This window comes from Prenolepis imparis, unplaced genomic scaffold (assembly GCF_030444845.1).
Source record: "Prenolepis imparis isolate NDT839.2.m4 unplaced genomic scaffold, iyPreImpa1.0 SCAF_246, whole genome shotgun sequence".
In the NCBI taxonomy this organism is placed as follows: domain Eukaryota; kingdom Metazoa; phylum Arthropoda; class Insecta; order Hymenoptera; family Formicidae; genus Prenolepis; species Prenolepis imparis.
This window is the reverse complement of record NW_028141404.1, coordinates 12,448-28,497: the sequence shown is the minus strand read 5'-3', so window position 1 is coordinate 28,497 and position 16,050 is coordinate 12,448. Positions and strand designations below refer to the sequence as shown.

Below are 16,050 nucleotides of genomic sequence, written 5' to 3'. Positions count from 1 at the left end.
TTTGCTATCGTTACTCCGAGATATTTGATAGACGAGGAATACTGTACCGCCTTACCACTCACTGTGATTCTCGGAATTGTATCCATATCGATGCTATTAATGTAACGTGATGTACCTATGATAATAGCTTGCGTCTTTTCAGAATTTAGGATGAGGCTGTTTGCCGCAGACCAGTCACATATCGCATCTATATCCTCATTCACTCTTCGAATTGTGTCCAACAAGTCTCTAGGATTACAATGTGTATATATTTGCAGATCATCTGCATAATAATTATATTTGCAATATCTTGGTACAGGACCAAAATCAGATATATATAGCACAAACAATAGAGGTCCTAGCACCGAGCCCTGCGGCACCCCCGTGCCAATAGGAGCAGGCGACGATCTCACCCTCCATTCCGTCCTTTACCGCCTGAGTTCGTTCGCTCAAATATGAACTAATCCAACGCACCATACCGTCAGAAAAATGAAGGCTCTTTAGTTTCCTAATTAGCAGAAAGTGATCCACCCTGTCGAAGGCTTTGGAAAGTCAAAAAAGACCGACACTGTCACCATCTTGTCATCAGCAGCCTTTCTCACCTCATCCATCATTCTTATCAGACATGTTTGTGTGGAATGATATCTTCTATACGCTGATTGATACAGATCGTAGCCGCCAGTTTGTTCTAAATAAGAGCGGATCTGCTCACTGATCACCTTCTCCATTACCTTCGACAGATCCGGAAGAATCGAGATAGGTCTGTAATGCTGTACCGTTGTGGGACTCTTCACTTTTGGAATCGGACACACCAACGCCGCTTTCCACTGCATTGGAAAGGCCCCGTTCATCAATGAGAAATTAAAAATGTGTTCTAGCACAGGCATGATATCATACATCACCATCTTCAGCATCTTCAGTGAGATCCCGTCTGTACCCGTAGCATTAGATTTGATTGTCTTAATAATCCTTCCGATCGAGAGTGGCGTAACGTAGCTCCAGTGAAAATCTCTGTCGTCGAAATTGCCCGAGAGTACGTCATCCAGAGACCTCTGAGATGTGCAGTCCCCCAAAGCAGCACTCTTCAAACCGCTCACAAAAAACTCATTGAGTTCCTCTACTGAGTGCGACAGACGCATTCCCACGTTTCTTGACTTAATTAGTCCAAATCTTCTCAGCCCGCTCCAGACTTCTCCTGCATCACCTGCTCGATTGAAGATGTCAAGATAGTAAGCCTGTTTCGCTAAGCGTACCATGCGTTGCGCCTTATTTCGTAGTTCTCTGTAACGATCATAATTACAGTCATTTTTATGTCTCCGCCAATATCTTCTTGCTACATCTCTTTCCCTCATAGCCAGCCGAATGCGCTCCGTTAACCATGGTGCCGGCAAATTCTTGAAAAATCTCCTTTTCAATGGCGCGTGTGCATTAAAAACTTCCAACAGTTTGTTTCTGAGGACTTCCATCTTCTCGTCTATGTTGCTGGATTCATAAAGATCCGACCAGTCAATGATATTGATGTCGTATTGAAAGGAGTCCCTGTTTAGATTTCGCCAATCTCTGCAAAGTATGCTTCTTTCATATCGACGCCGCACCTTGAAATCATATGTAATGTAAATCAGATCGTGAGCCGACAGAAATTCCACCTCATATTGTCCATAATTCCTTAGTTTGTCCAAGTCATCTATTATACACAGATCCAATAATGTGCTCGAGTCCCTCAAGATATGGGTCGAATTGTAAGGGACCATGTGTAAGTTTAACGAAGACACAGGCGTTCCAAGCTGCTGACTATCAAATGTTACCAAATTCATATCTGCATTAAAGTCCCCCCACAATAACCGAATGCTTATAGTTCACTTGAAGGTCTGAGAAAACCTGGAAAAACTCATCTATGTAGCCTGAGTTAGGAGGTCTGTGAACTACCGCCAAAAGTAACTTAGCCGAATTATCAAATAAAATTTCCGCTATTATATATTCCGGTCTTCCAACGAGCGTCCCCGCAGAGGTACGAAGAACGGAGCCACGGAGACGGCCAGCCAGATAAAAACCCACACCCCCTCCACGCCTCCCCTCCCTGTCGCACCTGAAGAGAGAGTAACCCGGTAACCTCACCATAGCGTCCGTTATAGAAGGTCGTAGCCATGTTTCTGACATACAGATTACATGGAATTCGGAGTCGTTGAAATGATGTTCGAACTCGTCAAAATGTGCGTAGAGAGACTGACAATTTGTATGACAAATCTTGATATCCTCAAGGTCATTATTTGCATTAGTCATAATTTATATACGCAATCCTATCCTCTATTTTCCTACGCAATAAAGGACACCTCACTGCATCCATAGCAGAATGCTGCCCCTCATCCCGTTCTCCACGATGGCGCTCACAATTCCGACACTTGGGTAATTGACCTTTGTTTTTGCAATCCTTCATCTCATGGCTGCCCGCACAGTGTCCACATGCCGCTTCCGACTTGCAGTCAGCAGCAAAGTGACCGAACGCAAGGCATCTGTAGCACTGCATGATCCTGACGTGATCCGCGAAAGAACATGCCACATAGCGCAGATAGATCCTCCCGTTCTTTAAAAGAGCCTTACGTATGGTTGGTGTGACCTCCAATATACAGCTCGTTGTGTTTGTCCTTCCTGGGTTTAAAAGTATACACAACTTTGACATTCTCCTTGTGCATACCATCTAGATTCTGAGCCAGCAATTCATCTCTTACCTCGTCCGCCGACATTTCATTAGGTACACCGTACACAATTGTCCTGGGATTTAATTTAGTGTTCTCGCAAACCTTGAGACCAGCCTCAATGAGACCAGGATGAGCCTTGATACTCGCGATATCCGGCGAGAGCGCCTCGATTCTGACACCCTTGTCCCGTGTATAAGATATTTTCTTTATTTTTAAACCATAATCGGCTGGTTTAAGGACCTTACATAAAGTCTCCTTGGTAATTTGAGACGAGGTGTACGTTCCCTTTTTCTTCTCATCCGGTAATATCATGAAGCTAGTAGTATTCGTCAATTCCACCGTAGGACCTCGCGACACTCTAATCTCACCTTCCGACCGTCCTCCAGAAGCCACAGAAGCATAGGCACGTTTACCCTCGCTCCCGCCTCTCACACCGCTAAAGTTGTCCTTCGCCTTCAACGATCTTACGTTTTCATGATCGTGGAGCACCTCAGCAACCACTTTTTTTATGTCAGCCGCTGAAAAGCTCGTAGATACGGCTCTCTCTTCCAATGTATTCATCAATACTATTGATACCTCCATAAATGCTTCCCTACACGCACGGAAAGCCGCCGCAATAGACTCTCTCCTGTCCAACGTCTCCTTACCAGATAACAAAAGCCTAGATACCGTCTCAGTATGTCCGTCAACCGTCACCCTAAGCGCATTCACCCTAGACAAATTTAACGCCTCAAAACCTGATCTCTCTGACATACCCGCTTTTAAATCCGCCGCGCTGTTGGACTGCCTCGTAAGTCCCCGCCTGCCTCCGCCACCGTCTTCCTGCCCGCTAGTTCCTACGCCGATCTCCATCACATTTGTATACAAAACATTTGCCTTCGTTACGATTAACCAATGTCGGAAAAATTCGTTGAGATGTCCAGCCAACAAAATCACTCACTGACCGCAAGCAGGCAGCAGGAACAGCAGAAAAAGCGTCAAGCCAGATCGCCCTTGACTCCACGGTACTAAAAAATTAAAGACGAGGACCCCGAAGGGCCAAAAAGCGGCAGAAAAATCGCACACAGAGCAGAGCTGTCAAAAACACGTCTGTCTATACTCACCGAGAACTCGAGAGAGAGAGAGAGAGAGAGAGAGAGAGAGAGAGAGAGAGAGAGAGAGAGAGAGAGAGAGAGAGAGAGAGAGAGAGAGAGAGAGAGAGAGAGGGAGAGAGGGAGAGAGGGAGAGAGGGAGAGAGGGAGAGAGGGAGAGAGGGAGAGAGGGAGAGAGGGAGAGAGGGAGAGAGGGAGAGAGGGAGAGAGGGAGAGAGGGAGAGAGGGAGAGAGGAGAGAGGGAGAGAGGGAGAGAGGGAGAGAGGGAGAGAGGGAGAGAGGGAGAGAGGGAGAGAGGGAGAGAGGGAGAGAGGGAGAGAGGGAGAGAGGGAGAGAGGGAGAGAGGGAGAGAGGGAGAGAGGGAGAGGGAGAGAGAGAGCGAATCAACTTACCTTAGACGCCTGCGAAGGCTTGCCGAAAGCGTCTTGAAAAAGACGGATTTAGCGCTCTCAATAACACAGAGATAGATTAATTCGAAAATTGCGAGGATAATCTGTAAAAGAAAAAAAATTTATATTATTAGACCATGCGGGACGGAAAAGTGTCCAGTGAAAAAAAGAAAAATTTTTTTGATTATATTACATTTGTTTAACAGAATCGAGGGACGAAACTGTAACGATTGCAAGGAGCCAATGGTACCTTTCATCACGCGAAACCCGATCGCTGTGCGACTGATACTTTCCGAGTTATTAATTTTTAAATTTTTTTCGCGTTTTTGTTTAATTTCAATTATATCCATAGAAATAGAGGGATGAAAGCCGTATACGAACAACAGCAGTTCAAAAACATCATTATAACATTTCCAGAATTCAATATGTAATCTTAAAATGTAAAAAAATGAAACTATCAATATTATATAATAAATAACTACTTCCACAGCATCTATACGCAATTCCATATCCGCTCTAATCGACACAATACCATAAACCAATAATATCATCTCGAGAACATTGTAACAAGATTTCTAAATTTAAATATTCTGCGGTTAAAAGTGAAAAATGAATATATAAATATAAGAACATAAAAAACAAGTTTCGTAGGATGTAGACAAGACTTTACATCTATTCTCATTCATACAAGGCTGTACGCGAATAATAAAAGGTCGAAAACATGAATATAATACCTTGAAATTTGAATATTCTGCGGTAAAAAGTGAAAAGTAAATCTATAAATATTAAAGCATAAAAAACAAGTTTCGTATGATGTGGACGCGACTCTACATCTATTCTAAACCATACAAGGCTGTACGCGAATAATAAAAGCTCTAAAACATGAATATAATACCTTGAAATTTGAATATTCTGCGGTAAAAAGTTAAAAGTGAATCTATCTATATTGGAGCATAACAAACAAGTTTCGTAGGATGTAGACGCGACTTTACATCTATTGTAAACCATACAAGGCTGTACGCGAATAATAAAAGCTCGAAAACATGAATATAATACCTTGAAATTGAAATATTCTGCGGTAAAAAGTGAAAAGTAAATATATCTATATTGGAGCATAACAAACAAGTTTTGTAGGATGTAGACGCGACTTTACATCTATTGTAAACCATACAATGCTGTACGCGAATAATAAAAGCTCGAAAACATGAATATAATACCTTGAAATTGGAATATTCTGCGGTAAAAAGTGAAAAGTAAATCTATCTATATTGGAGCATAACAAACAAGTTTTGTAGGATGTAGACGCGACTTTACATCTATTCTAAACCATACAAGGCTGTACGCGAATAATAAAAGGTCGAAAACATGAATATAATACCTTGAAATTGGAATATTCTGCGGTATAAAGTGAAAAGTTAATCTATCTATATTGGAGCATATAAAACTAGTTGCGAGTGATTAAGACGCGACTTTATGGCTGTACGCAAATAATAAAAGCTCGAAAACCATAATAATACTTTGAAATTTCAATATTCTCTTTCAAAAATTGACAAATGAATCTATAAATATTGGAGCATAGGTTTGAGGTTATATATAATTTACATATGATTGTATACAATTATATATATTTATATATGAGAATTATATATATTTATATATAAATTAGATATTTTTATATATAATTATATATATGATTATATAATTAAAAATGAGCAATTTTTTTACGGGATATTATTATACAACTACTTGTGCAGGATCGATACGTACTGTAAGGGTGGCGTCCCATGGCACCTATTTTCCGCGTATCGCGTATCGCGTATCGCGTAACGAATGCGCGTAATCAGAAGTGTTGCGCGTTTTCTGTTGTAACGTCCCGTCATTTTCGCGAAACCATATTTTTGCGCGCTACTGTTTTTCCTGCGTCAATACTTAAAATTTAAGGATAATTAATGATTTTCCTCTTTACATATAATTGTTTAGACTAAAATCAAGCATTTATATCAGAGAGAAGACTGAGAGACGTCACGGCCCGGTTTTAGGTGATCCCTGAAAGCGATACGCCCTCTGTGGACATAGAAAACGTGGACATGAACTACATAGCCAATGTCCACGAATGTTCTCAGAGGGTAACGCATAATGTCCACAATTTTGGTTGAGATCCATGCTAATGTGCACGAAATGACGTATATGTACAGTGGTGATCAGTGAGGTTGCCGGACATATTTTTTTTTAAATAAGTTTATAAATGTGTAGTAAAATTTAAGATACAAATCTTTTCATGTGCTTATGCGTAAATATGAATGATCATGATGTCAAATTTGCGAATAATGCATAAGTACATGAAAAAATTTGTATCTTGAATTTTACTGCACATTTATAAACTCATTAAAAAAAAGTGTTGCAACCTCACTGACCACTGTACATATATTAATATCGCTCTCTCGCTCTCTCTCTCTCTCTCTCTCTCTCTCTCTCTCTCTCTCTCTCTCTCTCTCTCTCTCTCTCTCTCTCTCTCTCTCACACACACACACACACACACACACACACACACACACACACACACACACACACACACACAATTATTGAATTTTAGTTGATCCATGTTCGAGCTTATCGTCCAATGCGCCTTTTAAATAATATTTTTTAGAGAAATTTTCATGTTCGTTGTAAGGCTCAAAAAAATAACCTTTTCATATCAATGCTAGTAGCGTAGCGGGAGAGTACATGACTAGTAAATACGGGAGCCCTGGTTCAAGACTTTAGGCTGTCATAATTTATTTTTATTTTATATTTTTATTTTTTTTATTTTGTTATATGTATATATAATATGTATTATTTATTACGTAGAAGTAAATATTCCGCATATATTTATTGTTAGAGACGCATATATCTCCTTATAAATTTAAAATGCATAAAATAATCGTAATCTGTTTTACAGAAAAAATAGAATTTTTACAGAGAAAATATTTTCTACATATAATATGTATTATGTATTACGAGAGATTTCTCTGTAAAAATATTTTATTTATATTATAATTATTTTATGCATTTTAAATATAAGAAGATATATGTGTCTCTAACAATAAATATATGTTGAATATTTACTTCTACGTAATAAATAATACATATTATATGTACATATAACATAATAAAAAAAATAAAAAAATAAAATAAAAATAAATTATGACAGCCTAGAGTCTTGAACCGCTCTCTCGTCGTACACCACTTTGCCGTAGTGAGAGAGCTCACCCGATACTTGTATCGGGTGCTAAGAGTGTACAGTTCCATCTTTGATGGAACAAGGGGATGCCAGCGGGTCCCATAGGGTCTTCTTCTTCGGAAGTTGGCCCACTGCTGGTAGAGGAAGGAAAACCTCGATAAAAATCCCGGAGAGGAGGCTCCGTTAGTCTGGTGAGACAATCTCCTAAGGAAAGGAAAACCCCGACAGAAAACCAACGTGAAGAACTTATACAACATGGACAGCACAATGAAAAGAAAGACTTTCCTGGGGTCGGATACCAGGAACCGGCGGGGGGGGATATTGTCCCGGTTTCCCCCTCGTCGTCATCGGACGACGGGCCATCTGATGCCTTGACGGCGAGGGCACCAGAGGAAACGGTTATCGCGCGGGCTAGTGGGGAAGTACGCCGTGATACAGTGGATAGTTTGGTGCATTTATGGAAGAACACCCATCTTCCACTATGGAGGATCCGCAGGCGGATTGTGGACTTTACTGGGGCCTGTTCAGAGGAAGATCGAAATCATAAAGATTTCGATTTCCTCATAGACCTCAGGGACAATCTGTTACAGTCGGACATGATCAAAGACTACCAGGATCCTTTCGAGTCTGAGAAAGATTCTCAGTCCTCGATGGAATCTCTTTCGAGTGTGAGTAGTGCGAGTGAACGGGGGAGAGACTCTCCTGAGCCCCCCCGGTCGTGTGTGAGTTCGCGGAAACCGAGCAGGGACTCCGGCGAGCATGCTCGGTTGTTGGAGGTGGAGGTGGTTCGCGACACCTCGGATGAGGCGGGGGAGGAGGACCCCTCCTTCATTTCCATTGGGTCGACTTCACCATTGGGGGAGGATGAGGCGTTGGTGTCTCGGACCGAGGTACGGACTCCTGCGAGAGGACGGGTCTCTCCGAGGGCAGGTCCATCCGGGAAGAAGGGGACCCCTAAAGGTAAGTCCTCAACTTATGTCGAAAAGCGCGGTCGACCGGCTACGACCGGTGAATATGTTGGGCTCGCTAAGGCGAAAGAGCGCCTGAATGCTGCGCTCAGAGAGGAGATCCTTCTCAAGGATGCCGATAGGGTGCTGGATCCGCTTATCGGTCCAAACCTCACGAGGATGGGTCGGGAGCAGCTCCCCTCCAGAGAGGAGTTCCGGGAGGGACTTACAGGTGTCTCTGCGCTGGACCTTAAGGTTCTGGCGGATAGATACCTGGGTCAGATCAGGAAGGTTGCCGAGGTTACCGGGTTGGAGGAGATTCTGGTGAGGGAGTTGGCGGTTTCCTCCTCTAGATTGGAGGAGATTATAGGGGTGTGCGAGGAGAGGATCTCTACTTCAGCGGTCCCCGAGGTAGAGGGCATAAGAGCAGAGAATGCCGGATTGAGGAGGCGGGTTGCCACCCTGGAGAAGGAGGTCTCGAGGGTGACTGGGGAGCTGGGGGCTCTCAGAGCCAGTCTTCCCAATCTTGGGGAGGAGGTTGAGCGCCTCCTTTATCGGGAGGCACCGAAAAAGGCGGCCAAGGCAGCGGAGCTGAAGAAGAGGAAGAGAGAAGACTTGGAGGAGCTTCAGGCTTCCAAGCGTTGCGTGGAGTCGGAGGGGGCTCTCTCGCTTCTTAAGGAAGCAGGGGGCACCTCGACTTTGCTGGAGGAGATGACGTCGCTCCTCGATCAGCGTTTGCTGGACATGAGGGGCGATGTCATTTCGGCGGTCTTGGCGGCGTTGCGGCCGGGTCCGGTCGGGGAGTCTGGGGCCGGGGTTCCTCCTCTTGGAGGATCTCCCGAGCCCCCTTCCTCGGCGGGTGGAGGAGGTGCGTCTGTCGCAGGTGCCGCCCCGGTTTCGGGGGGCTCCGCGCCCTCTGCCGCTGCGGAGGGTGTCGCGGATGCCTCTCGGGCTGGGGCGTCTAAAAGACGGAAAAGGAAGAAGACCCGGCGTGGGCGTCTGCCTGGCGGAGCTTCCGGTGGAGGGGTTCCGGCGGTTGCGGACTCTGCGCGTGGGACTCGGGAGAGAGTCCACGTACCGCTTGCCTCCGTCGTGTCGTTGACGGTGGCGGGTGACGGGGAAGATCGCCCGTCCTACGCCTCGGTGTTGTCCGCGGCGAAGGCGGGCGTAAGCCTGAAGGAATTGGGGATTGGTGGACTGCGGATGCGGTGGGGAGTTGCCGGTGGCATGCTCCTCACAGTCCCGGGCGAAGGGTCGGAGGCGAGGGCGGACGCTTTGGCTGCCAGCCTCTCCGAGGTATTTGCCGGCTCTCGGGCCGTTCGAGTGGCTCGCCCCACGAGGACCGAGGAGGTGCGCCTTAAGGGCGTCACCAACCTGGTCTCGAGGGACGAGATTTTGGCGGAGGTGGCCTCTGTCGGTGGATGCGGGGTCGGGGAGATTCGGGCCGGAGAGGTCCGGATTCCCCAGGGTGCTCGTTACGGGACCCTGTGGCTGAGGTGCCCGGCGATGGCGGCGCGTAGGCTCACGGTGGCGCGGGGGCTCTGTGTGGGCTGGACGACTCTGACGGTTCATCCGTTGAGTCGCCGGCCCATTCAGTGCTTCCGCTGCCTGAGCATCGGGCATGCGGCATCGCGGTGTGGTTCCTCCGTGGATCGCACCGCGTGCTGTTTTAGATGCGGCAAGGAGGGGCATCGAGCAGCCTCGTGCGCGGCCCCTCCGCATTGTGTCGCGTGCGCGGGGCGTGGGCGGCCGGCGAGGCACAGGTTGGGTTCGTCCGGCTGTGCTAAGTTGGTCGTTCCGCCCAAGCGGGTCGATGGGGGACGCGAGGATGCTCCCAGGGGTCGGAGGCAGGCCCCGGGGCGCCCCGATGGGGGGTCATCCGGGTGTGCGCCTGTTAGTGTGTCGCAGGAGATGGAGGTGGACCCGGCTAGCGTCGGGCTACCTCCCTCTCCTGTTTTGCGTGGTTTGAGCGAATGAGTTGTCCTTGTTGGTCTAATGTTGTGTATGGGGAACGCGGCCGGCATTCTCTCCCTCTTTGAGGGAGAGCGGCTGGTTTTCGGTTGAGTCCTCTGTCTGTGGTCTTGTTGTTCAAGTCTAACGTCTATATGTGGGCTGCGGCCTACCTGCTCCCCGGAAACGGGGATCGTGTGGTCCGGTTACGCCTCCTGTCCTAGTTACTTTACGTTTGTGGTAAAGTTTAGTGTGGTAATGGGGGCTGCGGCCGGCATTTTTCTCCCTCGATGGGGGGAGAGTGGCCGGTTCGGTTACGCCCTCTGTCTTTTCGTCCATACGCGTTTTGTCGTATGTTTGGAGAGTGTGAGTGAGTCGCTGCGCGGCTCGCCGTCCGGTTCGGCAGGGAAAGGGAGTGAGGGATCTCTTTCCCATCGCACGTCGTCCAGGGACGAGGGGAGGAGGATTGGTAGCCTGGTCCTCCTCTCTAGCTTGCAAGAGCACGGGTATTGGTTAAAGGGGGGGAATCCGCCCTTCGGGAAGGGCCCGGAAACGGGTCGGGCCATGGGGAAGCACCCGAGGTTATGCGAGAGCGGTTCCGGGTGTTTCCTCGTTCGGCTACGGGCTACGGACTGGTTTTAGGGCATCGGTACTAACATCGGGGTTAGTACCGTGTGGTATTCAGCCTGGCCGCACCGGTGGTCAGGTTGTGAGTCCCCCACAAGTCCGGTTACTCCCCCTCAGGGGTGCCGGACGAGTGCGTAAAGGCATTTCCAGTCTTAAAAAAAAAAAAAAAAAAAGAGTCTTGAACCGGGGCTCCCGTATTTACTAGTCATGTACTCTCCTGCTACGCTACCAGCATTGATATGAAAAGGTTATTTTTTTGAGCCTTACAACGAACATGAAAATTTCTCTAAAAAATATTACTTAAAAGGCGCATTGGACGATAAGCTCGAACATGGATCAACTAAAATTCAATAATTGTGTGTGTGTGTGTGTGTGTGTGTGTGTGTGTGTGTGTGTGTGTGTGTGTGTGTGTGTGTGTGTGTGAGAGAGAGAGAGAGAGAGAGAGAGAGAGAGAGAGAGAGAGAGAGAGAGAGAGAGAGAGAGAGAGAGAGAGAGAGAGAGAGAGAGAGCGAGAGAGCGATATTAATATATGTACAGTGGTCAGTGAGGTTGCAACACTTTTTTTTAATGAGTTTATAAATGTGCAGTAAAATTCAAGATACCAATTTTTTCATGTACTTATGCATTATTCGCAAATTTGACATCATGATCATTCATATTTACGCATAAGCACATGAAAAGATTTGTATCTTAAATTTTACTACACATTTATAAACTTATTTAAAAAAAAATATGTCCCGCAACCTCACTGATCACCACTGTACATATACGTCATTTCGTGCACATTAGCATGGATCTCAACCAAAATTGTGGACATTATGCGTTACCCTCTGAGAACATTCGTGGACATTGGCTATGTAGTTCATGTCCACGTTTTCTATGTCCACAGAGGGCGTATCGCTTTCAGGGATCACCTAAAACTGGGCCGTGACGTCTTTCAGTCTTCTCTCTGTTTATATTATTAATTACTAACCATACCAAATCTAGGGTCTCCAGTTCTAACTAGCCGCTACCAGGAACTAGCGATCCGACCAATCAAACGTCATCCGAGACCCCTGAGCGTATACTTCAACTAACCAGTTGTTATTATATGAAACTAATCCTTAACAATAAGAATATATTTTAATCATCACTAACCCACCTATATATGAATATTCAATATTAATTAAACAATATAATAATATTATTTATGGAATCAGAAACATAATAACTTGTCGAAATTTACTTAACAATTTAAGACTTATAGTAATGAGTTTTAGAAGTATTTTAATCACTGACAGAATTATTATGAGGAAGGTTCCATAAATCCTTATTTTGCGATGCATTGTAACGACAAGCCTGCGACAAGCATTCGATGAATTACTAAAAGTGTTCAAACACTTAATATTTTAAGATTTCATCCGCAATTATATTTACGAAGCCTTAGTACAATTTATTGTGACCTCTTAGTACAATTTATTGTGACATATTCCAAGAAAACATCTTTCTTAGAAATCCCCACCAAAAGGGAACTGCACACGACACTCAGATTTTTCTCGATTTGATGGGTATATAAACCCTTAATTCTTAACTTCATCGCGGCATACCATTATTAGCATCTCACCGTAACTCTACGGCATCTCATTATCGAGATCCCACCGTAGCTCTACAGTACATCATTTCTGTAGCCTTACGATACTCTGTATAAAGTCACGCGTTTACCGTCAACTGCGTCGACATACCCGATTTGTTAGTCGCGCATAGAATTATAAAGTAAAAGTTAAATAAAGAACTCTTGTGCTTCAAAACTCGAATACGTTGATTTTGCCAAACATCCCGCGACCGAGGTCCTAGAGAAGGGAAGAAGGCGAACGAGCGTATTACGATCCACTGCCTGACGTTCACAGTCTTTCACAAGGTAAGTACTTATAATTACCCAGACTATTTAACACGCCAATTTTAATTCTAAGTTGCGCTAGACTGACAATTCTCTTTCAATCATTACCTTCTCCTAAAACAAATAAACGAAATCCACTGTTAAGCATTGCATGCAGCTAACAGTTTCCCGTTGTCAGTCGGTATTTATCAAATCAGAATCCAACTATCTTTCCATAATTATTCAAGGTATCAATATCAGAATTTAGCAACATTAACGTAGAAACAATACTCCTGGTATCATTCGGACGTCGTCCAAATCCGCATTTTACCTCTAGCCGTTGGACGTACCTTTCGTAGGTCCAGACGACTCTCTACCATTTCCCCAACTTCCCGTCTGTTATAGCCCGAACTATAACCAGTAGTTATTAGGAATAAGAATTCACTAAATATTTTTATAGAATATTATAAGATATTTTTACGTATAAAAGAGCGCTCTCGACAAACGCTCGTCGCGTGAAAACGCTAACGCAGCGAGACACGCGCGAAGCACCGGAAACCGCGAGATGCAAGCGAAGACCTGCGACTTCAACCTGCTTCGCTTGCAGTTAGAATAAAAACGCGTGAATATTACTAACCAATCAGAGACCTGTTTCCAAGGGCCTCTCCCGAAAGAAATTCAAGAAACAAAGATTATAAAAGACCGAGAGTCAGCCCGCGGGAGAGTCGCAAGTTAAGATCTGAATGAGAAGTAACGAAATCGCTAATAAGAAACCAGAACATCAGAACGAGACTCACTAACAAAGACCTGAATTATTGAGAGGAATACGAATATACGCTCATCGAATGTTACGCGAATATATATTTAAAGAAAGGACGAGAAATAAAGCGAAACCATATTCAATCCGAAATAAAAATATATTTAATCAAAAGAAGAGAGAATAATCTTCCTATCTTCCTACGACGTCCCGGTCGACCCGAGGATCCTCATCCTTAATTCGACGCAACCCCAGTGCCTTGTTCGAGGCACACAACAAAATTGGTGGCAGCGGTGGGATTGCGCCGACGGACCGCCAGGACCAGCAGGAACCTGAAGACCTGAAAACAATACAAAAGTATTAGAAAAATCAGGCACGTCGAAATAATCGACGGACAACACAGAAAGCAGCATACTAAAAAATAAGACCCGCAATACACACATACACAACGTGTGGAAGCAGGCACGTCAGTTAGAAAAACAGCTGACGGAAATAAGCAGAAGTCACCGTGCAGTGAAAGTGAAGGACGGACAACGCAAGCAGTACGAGGAGCGATAAGCAAGCAGCTGAGAACCGAGTAGGATCGCCAACGTCCCAAGGACAACGCCGACCTGCGACAATCTCACGGACAACGCATCATCACCGAGCGACGACCTGCCGTATCAATCACGAGCACCGAGCCGCCAGCCGTTATCAGCCCACGAGCGATCGAGTTGCAGTAGCAGCAGCCAAGCCGTAGCGATAAAGAGCGTAACGATGCGAACCGTAATACTGTAAGTCCGATCCTTATAATATTTCTGCGTGAATGTCGGAAGGGAACAAGACATCCCCGAAACCGATAGCGAACAAATCTTGGCTACATAGCGACTCAGCCAAACGAGCGATTCAAGCGTTACCCTTAACTGTAGAAAGACTCGAGCGAGTTCGTAGAAAATTAGAAAACGAATATTCAAGCGAAAGCGAAAACGAATTACCCGCGAACGTCATTGTTAAGCGCGAGTTTCCCTTCGATAGCTTTGACGAAAGTATACTAAAGACGCGAACAGACGGTAATAACGAAAATATAAAAGAAATTAAAATACGCGCAAGCAAAACCCCTAGCAACGCGTCACAGAAAAGCGGATGGTCAACTACGTACGATAGTAGCGATTTTGACTCTAACGAAGATAACATGTCGGTAATGCACACCCCACCAAATGGTGCAGCGGACGTATCCGTGGGTGCTGTGGACCGCGAAATTGGTCGCCTACGCGAAACTATAGAGCGCGGAAACGTACATCGCGTAGAAGTCGACGTACACAGGACACCCGCCGAACATAGGACACCCGTCGAAAACAACGCGAACGAGGAAAATCCTTTGATGCGCGACGTATTACAAGGCCTACGAGATTTACAAATCGAAATGCGAACAGAAATAAATAAAATGTACGATTGGAGGTCACGCGGAGAGAGATCAGACGAGAGTCGTCAAAGCTCCCGCGAACGCGCACGCAAACGGGATGCAAATAGGCACCGCGATAATCGACATCTCCGTGAACACACCCGTAATCAAAATGCGGAAGAGAGATGCGACAGTCGGCAAGATCTACGCGAACTCACTCCCGAGCGAGACAGAAATAATCAACGTGATCACCGCGACTACCCTCGAAATCGAGACGCAGGAGATCGACGGAATCTACGCGAACACACACGCGAACAGGGAGCGGATAGGCGCTTAGACAATAGGCAGATTAGATCCCGCGAACGCGCTTATGATCGAGATTCGGACGAAGAGCACGAGCCTCGTATGGCTTACGGACGAACCGAGCGTGACATCCGAAATCGGCGGAATGCCTCACAACGGTACATGTCACTAAAGGAGGCGCGAATAATGATACCGGAGTTCGACGGCACAACGCGAACCCGATTACAAGAATTTCTAAACTCCTGTACGTACGCAATTAAAAATATTCACCCTGATGACGAGGAAGCGTTAATTCAAGGAATATTATTTACTAAATTACGGGGAAAAGCCATGCAAGATTTCGAGACACGAGACATTCAAACGTTCGAAGAATTGAAAGACCAACTAGAAAATTCTTATCAAAGTAAGCGGAGTACAGCGTATTTACAAATCGAGTTCAATTCGCTCAAGCAAAACTTTAACGAACCGGCACAGAGTTTCGGACAACGCGTCGACAAACTTGCCAGGAAATTATATAGCTCAATGATTGAGGGAGAAAAGCGTTCGAGCACCTATAAGCGTGCTATTTTAGAAACCATACAAAGCCAAGCATTATTAAATTTCCAATTCGGGTTACGTAACGAATTGAAAATACTCGTGCGATCACAACGATACACAACACTCCAAGAAGCGATAACGGGCGCAACCGCAGAAGAAAAGTTAATAGGATCTAACGCATCGCGAATGACAAATGCATCGCAAAGCAAAACTGGGCAACAACCGCGACAAGGTCAACATAAAACCACGCAATGTTATAAATGCGGAAAATCGGGACATTACGGACGCGATTGCCGCAGCAGTAAATACGCGCTCCCA

The 16,050-nt window shown here is 45.4% G+C and overlaps 1 protein-coding gene across 1 annotated transcript; it reads right to left on the bottom strand.

The window, feature by feature from the left end:
• Nucleotides 1-491: 491 nt before the first annotated feature.
• LOC145948118 (uncharacterized) lies at nt 492-1,793 on the bottom strand. The gene has a single exon (XM_083057873.1). The coding sequence runs from the start codon at nt 1,791-1,793 to the stop codon at nt 492-494; it is 1,302 nt and encodes a 433-aa protein (XP_082913999.1).
• Nucleotides 1,794-16,050: the final 14,257 nt, after the last annotated feature.

Coding starts and splice junctions, on each gene's coding strand:
- LOC145948118 (XM_083057873.1), bottom strand. CDS start 1,793: ATGAATTTGGTAACATTTGATAGTCAGCAGCTTGGAACGCCTGTGTCT.